The sequence below is a fragment of the Cydia strobilella genome, chromosome 2 (genome assembly GCF_947568885.1).
Source record: "Cydia strobilella chromosome 2, ilCydStro3.1, whole genome shotgun sequence".
NCBI lineage: Eukaryota > Metazoa > Arthropoda > Insecta > Lepidoptera > Tortricidae > Cydia > Cydia strobilella.
The window spans coordinates 25670186-25688092 of record NC_086042.1 but is presented as its reverse complement, the minus strand read 5'-3'; the positions used below and the strand labels follow the sequence as shown (position 1 = coordinate 25688092).

The 17907-nt window shown below is 35.6% G+C and overlaps 3 protein-coding genes across 3 annotated transcripts in view; all 3 read left to right on the top strand.

Moving 5' to 3' along the window:
• Positions 1–17907, top strand: part of LOC134754169 (protein Wnt-5b-like) — a 66444-nt gene that overhangs the window by 13351 nt on the left and 35186 nt on the right. The gene's annotated exons all lie outside the window — the stretch shown is intronic.
• LOC134755488 (uncharacterized) lies at positions 11198–11766 on the top strand. Its single transcript, XM_063692043.1, has one exon. The coding sequence runs from the start codon at positions 11262–11264 to the stop codon at positions 11592–11594; it is 333 nt and encodes a 110-aa protein (XP_063548113.1). The 5' UTR covers positions 11198–11261; the 3' UTR covers positions 11595–11766.
• LOC134753657 (uncharacterized) lies at positions 16476–17138 on the top strand. The gene has a single exon (XM_063689602.1). The coding sequence runs from the start codon at positions 16674–16676 to the stop codon at positions 17088–17090; it is 417 nt and encodes a 138-aa protein (XP_063545672.1). The 5' UTR covers positions 16476–16673; the 3' UTR covers positions 17091–17138.

Below are 17907 nucleotides of genomic sequence, written 5' to 3'. Positions count from 1 at the left end.
CACCGAGGGTTCCGTACTTTTTAGTAATTGTTGTTATAGCGGCAACAGAAATACATGATCTGTGAAAATTTTAACTGTGTAGCTATTACTATTTATGTGTGTGTATGTGTGGACATAATATGGAGGAGTTGGAAGGGGAATAACTTTCAGTGATAATGTGTACTGCCACTTGTCAGTAACTTATTGGATCGTTTTCCGAAGTCAAAATTGTACAAATAGCTTCGTCTATAATTCGTCGCTGTGTTCAGTATATTGGATTAAAGTATTATTAATATTATTATATTATAGTTAGTGTCATTTACTACTACTAACTTTTACAAAACATAGACACTGTACCCGCATTAACCCCCCCGATGCTATGGAGCCCGTGCACTCCATGCCGTCCGTGAACAAGAGAACTTCGTAGCCAGTTATCAGGTAGTTATCGATGTTTCGCCGTATTTCTGACTGAAAATTACATAATATTAAAAGGCTATTGTACTTATTGTAACTTGCATAATTTTGTTGTGTTTTAAATATTGTAACGATTCTTTCTTAAAAGCATGGCCCGACATGCTCTTGGCCGGTTTTATTTTATTTTTGATCAGCAGGTGACTTGAAGTCACAGCTTGAAGTGTACCGCTGAAGCAGGCGCGGCGCGCGAGCCGATATTATATCGGACGGACGATAAAATTATCTGATTTAAACTTTCACGATTTTTACTCATTATTATTTACAACGACGGGACTTAATCGCGTAATACTTATTTTACGCGATTAAGTCCCGTCGTTGTAAATAATAATGATAAAATTATCTGTTAATAAATTTAAAAAATATGTAAAACGTAAACTTATCTCTAAAGCCTATTATAGCACACAAGACTACATGAATGATGAAACACCGTGGGATTGTGATTGAAAATAATTAATTATTATTATTGTGTTAATAATGATGAAATTGATAATTCAATGAATACCTATATTAGGTAATCCGTATTTTTTGACATTTAAATTTTTATTCTAGAAAGTTTCTAGACTAGTATTTTTTTACACAATTTTGGTGTTTGACGATCCTTTTGTGAATTCTTATTATTAAGTTTGACATATCTATAATAATTCAATGTTTTTAAGAATAATAATAACTGCATCAATAAATTGCTCTGATATTTAGATTAAGGTAATATTTAAAACTTGACAATTTAAAAGTGCTTGTTGCTAGGCCTATTTGAATAAAGAATATATTGAATTGAATTGAATTGAATTGATGTGAATACGCTCTAAATCCGCAACAGAAACGCTGCTGCAATCACCATCCGAATGTCGCCTTAACTTTCTTAACGAATAACAACGATTTTTATGAGGACAAATACTTACATCATCCGAAGTGGGGTACGACAACGTTAAATTAACGTCCTGTTCTGGAAACGTCCATCCATTGGACCCATACAAAATGATAGAGGAGCCTGAAGATAAATATAAATTAACTATAGGTTTTTCTAATACGGTAAGTCCGGGGTAGTTGGCCATAGTTATTTCAGAACGCGATAACAGAATAAGTTTACATGCAATTAAACTAATCTTTATTTCTTCATACACTTTCATCAATTGACTTTCGAAAATGAAACAAACAATAAAATATTTCTATTGAAATCAGCTTGTTTTTTTTTTTTAATATTTACAATTGGCCATCTCCCGAAGTCCCGAGGTGACCGGGAGTGATACGGTTATCTCTCCTGTAATGGTATGGGTATCACTCCCGGACACCTCGGGAGAGATGGCCAATTGTAAATGGAAAAGGGTCTGGGGAAAAAAAATGAAAAATAAACATATACTAAAATGGAGAGTTAAGTTATGGCCATCTCTCCTGTAATGGTATGGGTAACTTAACTCTTCATTTTAGTATATGTTTTTTTTTTTTTTTCCCCAGTCCCTTTTCTTTTAGGCTATATTCGGTGAAAAGCAATAATCTAATTTAAAAACAACTTTGATAAAAATAACTTACTATCATTAAGAACACGAGGCAAGCAGTAGTATCTCATAACAGTTTTAAAGAGGACGCCACTCAAGGAACCCTGGTTGCCATTGTTATTAATAAAATCCAGCTTAATTTTGAAGACATCTTCACTTTTTAAATCAGACGCGATGGGCACGGCACTATTCTTGACCACAGACAAAATTAAAAGTACAAAACCCGCGCCTTGCATACTATTTTAGAAATGTTTTTAACATTTGTTTAACACTTAAAGTGTTCAGACGTGAAAATGTGATTAAAATGATTAACAGTGTCTGATAACGTCAACGTCCTCGTATTTTGATAGTTAATTATTGATTGAGATCGAATTACGTTAAATTATCACCTATTATCTGGACTATCAGAAGTAAACAATAAAATGTTTTCAGTCGAACGATGAGTATTTTGGATCGTCTAATTTGTTATCTATGAATGAATAGAAATCTTGTCTGTAGAAAAGGCGGCAAATTTAAAAAATGTTGTCGCGAAAGTATATCGCGCCAATCGCCTTTATCTACTGACAAGATTTGCTTAATTATAATTAATTAATTAATGTAACATTTGATATGGACTGCTAAAAAACGTGAGGAAACTAGACTGAACTCAATAAACCATAATTTGCTCACCGAGTTGAAAAGACAGAAGGAAGTCGCTTTTGTATAGGTACTTAATCTAAGCGATAAGACCGCCTGTTGCTACCTTTATTTACATTGTATATCTGTTATTAAATTTTTCTTTTGTGGTGCAATAAAGTGTATTTACTTACTTACTTAATCTACAGCTCGATTCAGATATAACATCTTTTTATAGTATGAATTATCTCAGATGATGTTTTCGGGCTCGGGCCCTAATCTGTTAAACAAAAGCCTTTGTTTTTTTTAAGACCTTTTTTGTAGAGAGATAATTCCACCATACATTATGTTGCTATATCTCAAACGGACTGGGCAGCCAGCGTGATTTTTTATGTCTTCATTAGCAAATATCTTCATATTTCAACCAATTTACACAAAACCTTTACAAATTATACGCATTAACCGTCCTCAAGAATCACTATATTCATAGGTAAAAACCGCATAAAAATACGTTTAGTAGTTTTCACTGAAATTATTACGATTTACTTACTTCTCGCTTAATAGTGGTGAAAAAATAAGGGCCTATAGTTGCAACCGCTGTGTGCCTGTCGTCGTGCACGGTCCCAATATCATACCTACACAGACGAGAGGTTAATGAGTATGTTGGAACAGTATGTGAAACACCTGCATGTAGATGTAATTTTAATGACATCCGGAAATTATGTATTTTCTTATTGTACAGTCGCCATCAGATATATCGGAGCGGCCAAGGTGCTCACAAATATCTGAACACGCCTCTATTGTCAAGGAGATAGAGTGCGCGTTCAGATATTGTGAACACCAAGGCCGCTCCGATATATCTGATGGTACAAACAACAACAGTCTTAACTGTCCATCGGTGTACCTTATGCCTTTTGTAATAAGGTTTACGAACTGTCAGTTAACAGTGACAGTGTGGGCGATAGTATAGGTTTTTGACACCTATAGGCTATATTCCCTTTGATACCTATCCTCCTTCCTCCTTGCTTCGTTCTCCTCAGTGCTGAGGGTCGTGATCTCCTACGTGGAGCACATGATTCCGGATAGCAGATTTCCAGGCATTTTGATCTCTTGCGACTTCTAAGGTATCATGGACCTTGATGGATAGCGATTTGCTAACCTGGTCGGACCACCGCGTTGGACTGCGGCCCCTTGTCTTTCCTTCCACCGAACCAGTGACCATTAGTTTTCCAGGTTGTCTCCAGTCTTCCTAGCTATGTGATCGAAGAAACCTATACTTATTTTAAAATTGCTGGGTAGATACTTAGTGCCTACGAGTGATGAATGAAGTGAATAACAACACAAGCCGTACAGACCAAGATCGCATAGACATTAAGCAGTTAATTACTCATCTTATCTTAGACCCATTCATTATCAGAATACCATTGATTGTATTTTTTACCAAAACATCTAGCATCCCCACCTTCTTAAACAACGCATTTTGAACTTTCTTCCATTTCAATAAGTATGAAAATAAAAGGTTGCGGGTAATAAAGGTATTGAATTGAAACCGGTCGGGATCGGAACCCGACACTCTTTTGACGTAAAATCCCTCATTAGGACTACTTAAATACTATTACAGGCCATTATACTGGCTCGAAGACATGACGGTTGTATATGTGTAGAGATGTTAAAACATCTATTTATACGTTTGGAGGACTTGATTTTTAATATATCCCAAATTCTAAAATTATAGCTCAATGGGGTTGGCAACTGTCAAAGGTTATGGGCGCCAGAATAGGTGTTACCTGTCTAGTTTTATTCTATGAGATTTGGCTTAAAGGGCATCCAGGCTATAAAATTCCAAAAAAAAAAACAAGAATTTGACACTATTTGTGGAATTGACAGGTGAAACCTATGCAGTATGCATATGCAGGCGCGCTCTGCGAAATACTTTAACCAGCCTACTCCATTGTCAGACCCAAAATCAGACCTTTTTTTTTAAATACAAAATTGGTAGATGAGCATGATTGGGTAGCAAGTTGGCTAATCGAACTGTCATTTTAGTATTTGGATTAAAAAACAAGGATTAAGTAATAGGTTCCTACAAAATTATTCCGGCCGTTTATTATTTTACTTAAGGGGCCCACTGACTATTAGTCCGCAGGACGATATCGGCCTGTCAGTTAGAACAAAAATTTGACAGTTCCGAACAACTGACAGGCCGATATCGTCCGGCGGACTGATAGCCAGTTGGCCCCTTTATGAATCTTATATGATTTTTATGAATAGTAGTAGTAGTAGTAAATCACTTTATTGTACAAAACAAAAATTGTTAACATGAAATTCATATAAATTTAGGTACAAAGGCGAGCTTATCCCTATAAGGGATTTCTTCCAGCTAACCTTAGAGTAAATGAGTGGAAAATTCGAATTAGATAGATAGACAAAATAATTATGAATAGTGGTAATATGAACTATAAAAGTTTCGATTGGTTCTGCAGAACTGGCTTTTACAAAACTGAGAGAAAAGTTCACTTTTAGTGAAAATAGATAGAATACTATGGATAAAATAAAACATAGACATCTCTACAAAGAAGCTACGTTGGGTAATATATCGATTGGAAAATGTAATAACAGCTTTATACCAATATATCCCATAGTTCGAGATCCTTCGATCTCACAAATCAAGTCGACGTATCTACTACCAATTTATTTGACGATATTAGAAATATCTCCTGCCTTTTATTGCCTCCTGGTCCGAATAAAGGTAATTTATTGTTATTTAAACGCAGAAGAGAAACGTTATTTATTAAGAAAGTCATTTTTATTTATAACTTTAGATGTCTAATATTATATGACAGTCTGTCATATAAGTAATATATGTAATAAGAATGTTTTGGGAAGAGATTGCTATTAACATCATCTAGGCACTGTGCAAACTAAGTTTCAGTCCACTACAAAAAAATTAGGTTCTCATAAAGGTTCCTACAGACCTCGCAACAAATGGCTTGTGATCTTCTTCAATGAGGGCTAACGCGTATGAATTCGCCGCTAGGGGCGCTAGTGTAGATGGTGGTCTTTTCCATAGTTCGAAATGTCAAATGTCACTTGTCACTTCAATGACTGACCGCTGTTCTTTAGTCTTTTGGACCACCATCAACAGAGGCGCCAACTGGTAAGCAAAAAAACTATAGGCTAACTATATGACGTTTAGTTTTTATTACTTTTATTGACTAGAATAGAAAAAAAATGTTTATTTTTTTTCAAACCATGCATGGTTATGCTTTTGGGAAAGGAAGCTATTGGGAAAAAAATAAAATGGTAAAAATTGCGAATGGTAAAAATCGCAATCTGGCAAAAACGACTTCCGGAAAATACAGTTCACACTCAAATAAAAGGAGTACCTTTTCATGTGGATAAGGGTTAAATAAGAAAATTAACCTTTATAGCCATTCAGGTAGCGTTTATAGGTAGTAAGGTACATGGAATTTATACTTTTGTTTATTTGCCATTTTTACAGAAATTTGTCTCCCATAGAAAAAGCTCTGTCAGTATCTTGGGTAGTCAGGAAGTGTCTCCAATCTAACCTATTGGAGAGACTTCCTGAGCCTGACAACCCTAGATAAAATCCATTTAATTGGTATAACTTATTCGTAACATGATATTCCTAAAAGCATAAAACAAGTTGTGAAAATGGAAATGCAATTGTGGCATTATGGAAAACGGCAGGTGAAGATTGTCAAATTGCGTTGTTCAAAAGTTTTCTAAGTACATTGCAATCAAAATGAAAAAAAATCAAACAATCTCATATTTTTCAATATGATTTCATTTATATTTTATAGTACATACAGATTACTAAAAAAATAAACTGCTTCTTAATTAACAAAAGATAAAAAAAAATATACTAGATAATTCACTGCTACTTTTTTTACTAAACCACTCCTTAATGTTCAGTTATGTGTGTCATGTGACTTTTCGTAGCTTCTGTCATCCCGATTCCTTTTTTTCTTTTCGTCGATGTACGATTGTCACCTTGCTTAAGCCCCTTGTCCTGATCTCAGATCGCAGGGATTCTTTATTTAGGATTGTTGTGAAGAGCACTTGTTATTTGACCACTGGCACTTTCTAATTAGCAACTACAACTACCAACAGGCCTTTGAAGAAGCTTTAGCCTTTGAAGGTTGATTGCCATTGCTTTGCTGCAACCAATTTCTCATCCACTTAAATACAAATGTATTAACAAACATCGCCATCAAGCAGGTTATTCATAACATTCATCGAACGTATGACCAGTACACGTTTGAACTTTGATTCCGCTAAGTTGGCACATACAGTCTGCCAAAAAGAGTAGAAATTAAAAAGTGGCAACACTGTAGTGTCGTCCCTTTCAAATCAATCTAAGAAAAACGGGACGACACTACAGTGTTGCCACTTTTTAATTTCTACTCTTTTTTGCCAGACTGTATCTCAGGCGATTTTCATATTGGCCTTATGTACGAGCGGGACATCGCGCATATCGCTGTCTCGCTCACACACATCTGCATCAGTGTCATAACCGCGTCAGGGTCTAGTTATAGTAGCTACTCACCGCCGAGATGACATGATTTGCTAATACGAGTGCGTCAGACGAGACCAGACACGGCAGACAGTCCTTCAAATATTGGATATGGATACTCTGATGCCCATCACAGTAATTAACTGTGGCTTCTAATCAATATTAGACCTTAACTGGTAGTGTTATGAGTGGTTTTTGGCTGGCAGCGATGTGCTTTGATAACTTTAGTGACCTTTGATTGTAAGGTCTGCTGGATGAGATTGTGTACTTGAGTACCGTTTACATGCGTACCTATATTTTAGGGCCACTTATATAGACATTATAGGTTTGATTTTCGGGCAGTTTTGAAAACCATCAGAGATCCATTTAAATGTAAACTTAGGTATGTAACTCATCAACACACTTCACCCTATCTACGTAAATATTTGTGTCGTTTGAAAACAAAAGGTACCACATTGTCGCTTGCCATATGGACGCTCCGACAGGTTTTTCGTATAAAGATACAAGCAATTTTCGTCCTTATGGTAAGCGACAGCGTGGTGCGTTTTGATTGAAAACGTCACATTTTTTTGTTCCATCTCTTTGTTAGAATATATAGTTTTTCAAAAATCTAACTTTCAAAGGTAATGGTTTTCTACACTTTAAAGTCACACCAGGGCCAGCCAATCCCTAGTTCTCTTTACATTAAACGCACAGCTATCATTTTAGACTCAAGTCATGAAGTCACGCCTAGAACTTTTACAAATATTTGTACCTACGCGACTCATAAGTCATACATAACTCGAAAAATTACGGTAGTCTGGCTTCACCCTTAGAGACAAGCGCTTCACCTAAAATAAAATGAAGTTATGATGACACTTGATTGCAATCGAACTAATTTACCACTCGGCCAGCCCACAATTGGCAATTTAAGGAATGTCATGACTCAGGGCAGACAAAGTAACTGCAGCATTGCACTTTATCTATACTAAAATTAATTAAAGAGTACCTAACAAATTTTCGGGACTGTAAAATGGGGTTGGCAACTGTCAAAGGTTTGCAGAGATGGCGCCATCATAGCTTGCCCCTTTTTCTATAAGATTTGGCTTAAAGGGCTGGCATCCAGGGCATTAAAAACAAAAATTTGACACAATTCTAGGGATTGACACGGCAAGCTATGCTGGCGCCATCTGCTAAACACTTCGACCGGCCAACCCCATTGAAGTTACTGAATGTGGGGATGGGGATCTACACCAAAACTAAGGATGTCGACTTGACGACAATATCTATAAAAGGTTTTAAAACATTAAGCTAATTTCAGATTTTATTAGTGTAAAAATTCTATGTTGAACTAATAATATCCTTTTATCAAAGCACTAGTTAGCAAATCGTGTCACTTTTAACTGCAAATAATTTTATCAGAATACAAACTCTGAACCAAACTGATTTCCCCGAATCTTTTGTTATTCACGTAATCAAAGATAGATATAACTCCGTAAACATACAATCCAAGTACATAGATCGTATAAAATGATAAAATGTCCCCTAAATCTGGTCGAAACTTGAATGGGATGAGGCACTCGCCTACAACTGTCCGAATAGAATATTTAACTTCGTCAAGGAAAAAATTCAAAATGCATACGATGAATGTAAAAAGACTATAAGGTGTAAAAATATAAAAACAAAATGTAAATGGGTAAATAAAAAATGCTTAGAATGTGTAAACAAAGAGATAAAATGTACAAAATTTGGAAAAAAGCGCCGGAAAAAATTGAAAATAGAATTTTATACAATAAGTATCGTAATAAAACAAATAAATATATTAATTTCATTAAAAATAAGTACATTAAACAAGAAATTACTAAAAATTTTAAAAATTCGAAAAAAATATGGCGCATAATTAATGAACTGTGCGGCAAAATAAATTGTTCCATTGATGATGTAATCATGAAATATTTTAAAATGAATGAAAGAGAAATATGTAGTAATTTTGCCCAAGAATTTCAAAATAATGTAAAGAAAATATCAGTTACATGTAAAACACAAATTCTGGACCATACCGGGTTCGCCGGGGGCGCAGATGTGACAATGAGGGTTAAAAAGGCGACATGCGACAATATTTCTAAAATAATTAAAGGTCTAAATGATAGAAAAAGCCCTGGGTATGACAAAATTCGAGTCATGGACATTAAAAAAAATTGTATTAAAATAACACCAATTCTTACTCACTTGATTAACACCTGCCTTGCCACATCGGTATATCCCGACGAACTCAAAACGGGTATAATACGCCCTATTTATAAAAAAGGAGCGCATAGTGATTGTAATAACTATAGACCAATTACTATATTGTCGTGTATCGATAAGATAATTGAGAGATACCTCGGTAACGAAATCAGTAACTTTTTGACTCAAAACAATATAATTAACAGTAAACAATACGGTTTTCAAAAAAATCGAAGTACCTCTCAGCTACTTCGCGACTTCAACAATGAAATCAACGAGCACGTGCATGAAAAAAGGCATGTGCTCGTTGTTTTCATTGATTTCAGCAAAGCTTTTGAAATGCTAGATTATGAAACGTTATATTACAAATTAGAGCAGAGCGGTATCAGGGTCCTCTAGTTAACTTGCTGAAAAGCTATCATAAAAATAGACATACACGAGTAAAAATAAACAATACATACAGTGACGAAATAAAAACCGAAAAAGGCACGGCGCAGGGATCCATAATTGGCCCAACGGAATACCTGCTATATGTTAATGATATGTGCAACATAATAACTGAGGGCTCTGTCTATCAGTTCGCGGACGACACATGCATTATCACAGCCGACCGTGACATAGCTGCCGCAGAACGCATAATGCAATCCAACTTTAACACCCTCTGCAAATGGGCGCACGATGTCGGTTTAGTAATTAACGCCTAAAAGACCAAGATAATGCATATTCGTTCAGCTCACAATAAAACTACTCATAATATTACTGTATTTGCACACCAACATAGCTGCCTGCACCAGCATAATATCACAACGTGTAACTGTGAAAAAATTGAAGTGGTCACAGAGCACATGTACCTTGGGTTAATAATCGACCACAGATTCAACTGGGGACCACACATTAATTATGTGTGCGATAAGTTGAGAGCCATCCTAAGTAAAATGTCAACATTAAGATATAAGTTACCGTACAAAACCCTACGTATGTTGTACTTAGCCCTTGCTGACTCTGTGATCGGTTACGCTCTGAGTACTTATGGTAAAACCTATAAAACATATATAGAAAAAATATATAACTTACAAATAAGATTATTGAAGACACTTGTACCTAAGCATATCAAAAAGAAGTACGAAACAGACTATTCCCAACTTTTCAAATACTGTAATTTACTCCCAGTTCAAAATATGTGTAAACTAGCCATACTAACAGAAGAATATCACCATGTTACTAAACTAAAAGAACACAAAAGATGTACAAAACTAAGATGTCTACAGAACCAAAACAAATATTGTATACCCAAATATAACAACATATATGGCACTAGGCTGTACACATATATATTACCTAAAATATTGAATGATCTGCCAGAAGTTGTTTGTGCTAAATATTTAAATGGTAAACATATAAAAAATGTCGTTAAAATGCACTTATTAAAAACTAACGACACAAGCTATGTATACTAAGAATCATATTTATGATAAGATATAGGATATAATATTGTTTTTCTTTATGTTATTCTCGAACTCCCCATCGGCACACAAACCTCCATAAGGTTTTGCCTACGATGGGTCTTGTAATGATCTAAAAAAACTGTAATTTGCTTCCTTATTCAATAAATTAAAAAAAAAAAAAAAAAAAAAACGAGTAACTTAACCTATAGGTATATAGTACATAGGTTAATAAATGATACAAACGGAGGTAAGAAGTATAGCGAAGGAGCGTATATATTTAGTGATACATTTATGCAGGAGAGGAAACACGTCTTCCTTGGGTAGTTTAACTCATTATCAAAACAAAATCGCAATCATACAACCTTGATAGCAGGAAAATAACATCAGTAATCCATTACCACATATAAACCCGCCTTAAGGTCCAAACTAGATCTCAAGACATTTGACCTCAACTCACACGTCACACGTCAGTCGTCCACTTCACTTCATACAGCGCGGTCACCTAACCTAAAAATGTTCAAGTGCCTTATACTTTGTGCTGTGATCGCTGCGGTGCACTCAAAAACTGTCATCGTGGGTCAAATATATGAACAAGGTGGAGTAAGAAAAGTTTACGACAGGACAATTGAAGCGAGCGCCATACCCCTTTTCGTAAGAGAAGAAGAAGCTAAATTCGAATATCCAACAGCAGACATGAAGATCAAAGGGATCGCCATTAAGGATTTGGAGAATGGGAACGCGCAGCCGGCTATTAGGAGTGGAGGTCTGGGATTCAACTTTGTGACTATTAATCTGAAGAGCGAGCGAGGATCCGGATATAAATACTTGATTGAGGTTTTCGCTTGATTTTGTCCTGTGTAACCGAACCTAGGAGTGTCCATGTCTTGTGTGTGTCAGATTTAAAGCAGAGAAAGTGTAAAAATAAAGAATCATGTGAGGGGCCTGCAAATTTTGATTTTCGTGGCTCTGTTGTGTTATGTAATTGAAAACATTAAAAGTTTTATGAAGTCATTCGTTATTTATAACAGGGAACAAGAACAGCTAAAGCTTCACTTGAATCCGTACCTATTCTGCAAGTATAGATGCATAATACAGATAACAATCCCATGATCTCGTACCTAGTCAGAAATAAATAAGTGTGTTTTTATAACATTTGTCCGCCATATTGTAATTTTTTGACAAGTTTGGCATCGAAGGCACAGACCCATCCGGCATTCAGCCACAATTGGAAATTACCTATGTAAACATTTTTTAAACGGCTATTAAATTAATCAAACAAATAAGTTAACAAAAATATTAAATTATAAACGTCGGTATTTTAAAAGTAAAACTCATTTATAGGTACCTTGACTTTAAACAATTAGTATTTTACTGTGATTTTACTTATAACCGACTTGATTCGTATGAATTGGTGAATTAATAAAAAAAAAGCTGTGAGTTACAGGGAGATACAGCTTTCTTTTTACAATCCATAACTCTCACGGGAACAATATAGGCCTTTGTCCTTCAGTAGGTACACCTGCATGAAATAAGATCTTTTGTGATGAAAACAATATAACTATTAAGTACCTAATATAATACATACATTATACATAAATATCATATTAAAATTAAATTCCTAGGTTTGAACAACATGCGCATGCCGTGTATAAGGTGCTCAAATTTAAAATAAAGGTAAGGTGCGTTGGGGTAACTTAGAAAGCGGGATAATTTTGATAATCGCTAATAATATCAACTAAACCAGAAGCACTTCATATTTACTTTGGCAACACTTACGCTACTGCAACGATTACCCAGGCATCTTGCTTCCTTTTCCAATAGTATTATAAATTGCTTTTATTTTAGTAGATGATATTTAATTTTCCAATTTTACAAGCTTCTTTTAACTTCCCCTGTTAGTTAGTTATTGTGTGTCAAATCTTGGAAACTAAATTTGACCCACTTCCAGATTTCCGATTAAGCTGAAAATCTGCATATACATTATATGTAAGTCTGGTGACAATGCAATATTATGATACCATCAAGCTGATCTGATGATGGAGACAGGAGGTGGCCATAGGAACTCTGTAATGAAATAACTTAACCTAAACTTGTGTTTCGGGTTTTTAGAATTGTTTTGATTTAGGTGCACAGGCAGGTAAGAAAAAAACAGTCAGCGATAAAAGCTTGGACCAAAGATTAAATTTTTGCCAAAAACTTGTTCAAAATTATCCCGCATCCGAAGTAATCCCAACGTACCTATAGCACGACCAGACAACTAGATTTATAGGACACTTAGAACGATGTCACAGCAAGATAGTGATTTATATTGTCATTCGTTCCTGGTGTTCTGATCTAATCATAGGTATATGTTATTATGATAAATGTTCATATTTAGTCGTGTTAATCGTGAGGTACCTAATGTGCTTGGGTACCTACATATAGGCAAGTAATGCTATGATTTCAAACAATGACGACTTCCCTTACTATAGAAATTACTTTATACGATAAGTAGTTCAAATGTAGATCCTAAGTCATTGCAATAAAGTTGCATTTGGTGAAAACTCTTATTCGATTTAGATCTTTTTGTTTTCAATATGATACGTTGCGATCAAGAGTAGGTACACAAACACAACCCAGAACAATTGAAACGAGATCCATATCTTCTGATTAAAAAGCATTGAAAACATAACGACTCAAAAGACAACTTAGTTCTTATTATTTTATGATTAGTGCAGAGGTACCCTGACCCCTCCTGCATACTTATACCAACTTACGTGCAGCTGACCATAGGCGTATTTGCAGCCGATTTTAAGTATACAAATAAAATAGCATAATTTCGATTTAATAGATGCATAACGCGCTCACATATTGGGTGCGACTGGTGCGAGGTTAACACAATAAGGTTACTTAAGTGAGTTAAGAGGCAAGTCGAGTGGTCATTTTTAGAGTTCCGTACCCAAAGGGTAAAAACGGGACCCTATTACTAAGACTCCGCTGTCCGTCTATCTGTCCTGGCTGTATTTCATGAACCGTGATAGTTAGACAGTTGAAACTTTCACAGATGTATTTCTGTTGCCGCTATAACAACAAATACTAAAAACAGAATAAAATAAATATTTAAGCGGGGCTCCCATACAACAAACGTGATTTTTTTGCCGTTTTTTGCGTAATGTTATGAAACCCTTCGGGCGCGAGTCCGACTCGCACTTGGCCGGTTTTTTTCCTTACAAAAATACTCGTCTTTCCTTCGTGGTTTTTGACCCTAGAGCAATGATTTTTCAACACAGATTAAAGTCGCAGATCAATGTCTGATTCGGACTGTTTGCTTTTTTATTTTTAGGGTTCCGTACCCTAAAACGGGACCCTATTACTAAGACTCCGCTGTTCATCTGTCCGTCTGTCCATCAGTCTGTCACCAGGCTGTATCTCATGAACCGTGATAGCTAGACAGTTGAAATTTTCACAGATGATGTATTTCTGTTGCCACCATAACAACAAATACTAAAAAGTACGGAATCCTCGGTGCGCGAGTCCGACTCGCACTTGGCCGGTTTTTTTTAATATTTTTGGTTGTTTAAGCGCCAGAGCTCTTCAAACATTGCCTACAATGGCCCAATTGACTAGGCCAGAAAAAGAAATTTAGTATTCAAACCTGCTATAAATTAGCCCAAAAAGGAAAACAGTCCGAAATGAATACCAAATAAAAATCTAAATGTGCTACTCGCTACTCCTTTTCTAATGTTTGTTTGATTGTCGTTTTATTTATTTATTTATATAACTTAATACCTGTACACTGTACCGTTATTCATAAAACTTAACAAGCCTCAATTAGATATTTTATGTTTTATCCTGTTTCTTACACATATACATATAACATTTGTCAAAATGACAGATTATGAGATTAAGACACACGATTAATAGCCAATTGAGGTTTGTAACGCGTTAATGAATAACGCCATTAATCTTTATTGCACAAAATAAAACACATGTACAAAAGGCGAACTTAATACCGTAATATTCTCTGCCAGCGAACTTTTCGTAATTAATACGGGCATACAATATATGGTCGTATATCCTGGCAGTAAGAATGGCGCTCGAGGCTATATTACTATATTTACTATAAATATCTACACAATGCGTTGTTATTTTCCTGTTAGGTAATGCTTGAGATAGGGTTCGTTTCTCGTTAAAAGAGATCAATATATTAATCAATTTACGCATTTGTCGCTTTGCTATTTAATGTGATCCAGTAGGTATTACCCTACTTTACCTAAGCAAATTTTAATCAGGGATGATTATAGATATTATCGCTGTTAATTCTACATTTAAAAGTTAGAATGCAAGCTACTTTCAAACTCCTAATAGGAAAATAATCATTCATTGAGTAGCCATGCAATTTCACGGCTGGATGTAAGTGCCTATGGTTGAATTTCTTTCATGCAAGTCTATTCCAATTCAAAACGGTTTAAATTACATTGAAGTAACTAGGGGAGGATCGTGGACCTTAGTGGAGGGCAGGAACAATCTGCAGTCTACTACTACCTACAACAGCTAATGAACCTAGTTTCACCTGAGACCAATTGCTAAAATGAAAACACTTCATCACAAACCTATAACAACTTTATTAAACACAAACCAACAAACACCTTACTGACTAGTCACTTCTTCCCATGGTTGAACAGGAACTCATTTGTTTCAATGGCGTACACTTCCACCCAAAAGTTGTAACCTCTGAAGACCGTAGGGCTCTCCAACTCGATCGTCACACTTTTCTCCCCTATCCCCCCTTTCTTGATGTACGCTTCTCCCCACTTATCCTGTCTAAGGTCCAGGACTTTGATGGCATTAATGACTTCGTTTCTTGAACAGTTGACTGTCACGTCCTCCCATCGCACCCAAATCGCAGGATTCTCTTGGTGTACTTTGCTGTAGATCAGCTTCGAATTCACATCAGGATAACCAAGAAATAAGTTGTAAGACGAAACTTGGAGAACAAAAAATGTGATCAACAAAATTCGGATAACAGCAGACATGTTGAGGGCAAAATAATTTTTGGTGATACGACTGTTACCTAAGACGGACCAAATAAATTTGTAGATTGTGTAGCTAGAATATGATTCTTTTGCCCCTGTATGTAAAATTAATTAGCGTTTGTATGTGATTTCGTCGTTTCTGTTTCTATGAATGGACATTTACCGATAATATGGCTCGATTTGTCATGGCGAGAAATTTATGATCTATTGTGTATTAATATATGTTTGTGAGCTGTGTTATATTTTATACTAGTAAATCTAGAAGCTGCGAGATAAGTTTTTCTATCTAGATTTTTTTCTCATTTCTTTTGTATGTAAACCTCTATCTGAAAAATGTTCGTAGTATTTCTGTTTTAGGTACCTAAAACGTATAACGTAAAACGTAATACGTATATTGTACCTATATTTGAAAGTTAAAAGCCAGAACTATGACTTTTACCACTAATAACAAGTTAACACTAATAACATTTTATTTAGAGGTGACCAAGCAAGGGATTTACGAAAGTTGGTAACGTATAACGTTTCCCTTTCATCCGTATGAGATATTAGAATATGACTAACTTAAAATATTAACCATCTATACTAGAAACGTGCTATGAACATTCAGGTATAGTACCTACCTATAGTATTTTATAAGTACTGAATACTGAAAATGAGTCAAACGGTATGTATACTTCCCATTCCCAGCTGAATACTCGATAATTTGTTTACAAATGGCGACATCTCGTCATCTCGCCGACATGTGACAATGACGCAATTTCCTCGTAACTCCGATACCTAACGAGTATCGAAAATAACTCCAAGTTAGCAGTTTATTGTTAACCGTAGACTATATATGATCTCACTAATACGTTCTGGGCCATATAAATACGGACACACGTCTCGTTTTTCATTCAGTTTTTAAGACAATATGAAGATCGTCGTGTTGTGTTGTTTAGTCTTCTCATTGGCTAATGCCAATGATATTCGTTTAGGCTACGCTGATAGCCGTTCTACACGAATCTACAATGAAATAAAGGAAGCGAATCCAGCATTATGGACCAGGACTGACCAAATCGTAATCAGCGCAGCGGGGAACAACGTGATCACTGAAGTCCTGGTCACGGATCTGAGACCAGACAAGGATGGCGAAGCGAGTATCGTGAGCGGCGGGATCGGCGGGAAGACGGTGACCATCGGCCTCTCAAGCCCCTCCATTTTGAGGGGATACAGATTCGAGATTGAAGTGTTCGCTGCTGACCCAAATTTGAATGCTGCGTATTATAGCAAAGGCGGCCGTAGTTATGACCCTTATCAGGAGAATGGACAGTTTGCGCGGAAGTATTGATTTTCTTTATAAACTTGTTTTTGTACGTTATTAAAATTAATAATTTTTTATGTGTTTAATTTATTAATGCCACAGTGTCTGTTTACTTATTTAGGATGTTCCACTCCAACAGAAAATGATAGTGATAGAACGCCTTGATATATTATATTTGTTTGTACATTGTTTATTTTACTGCATGTTTTCAAAATATTCTTCGACTTCAGTGTCACAAAATATTTGGTTAATTATGGGAATAAGTAATATCTGTTCGAGCAGTAATGGAGCAGTACCTAAGCTGAAACATGAATTTAAACTATTCAAAGTAAACTCATGTCTCACAGAATTGAACATTTTGTACAGTTGTAGTGCATAAATATTATATCCCTTCGTATTTTCACGGAAACATACGAACGTGTCTTGCTATTTCAGTCAATCTCAGTACAAAAAGTACTGTGGGGCTACCGCGAAAACCGAAATTAGCAAATTGCGGGAATCTTTCTCTTTTACTCCAATGAAGGCGTAATTAGAGTGACAGAGAAAAATGCCCGCAATTTGCGAATTCCGATTTTCGCGGTTATAGCCCTGAGATTGGCTGAAGTAGCATGACAAATACGAACGTTTCCGAGAAAGCACGATGGAAAATAATTATGCACTACATCTGTAGTTACTGGCAATTATAAATTGGTAATAATCAGAAGACGCAAGAAGATATGAACAGTCGACGTCATAGACATGTTTACGGTATATATTTTATAAATCGTGTTACGAGTTAAATTACGTAATGATATATTATGTTTTTCAAGTGTATGTCACAAGAAAGTCGCAGTGCTGTCTTTAG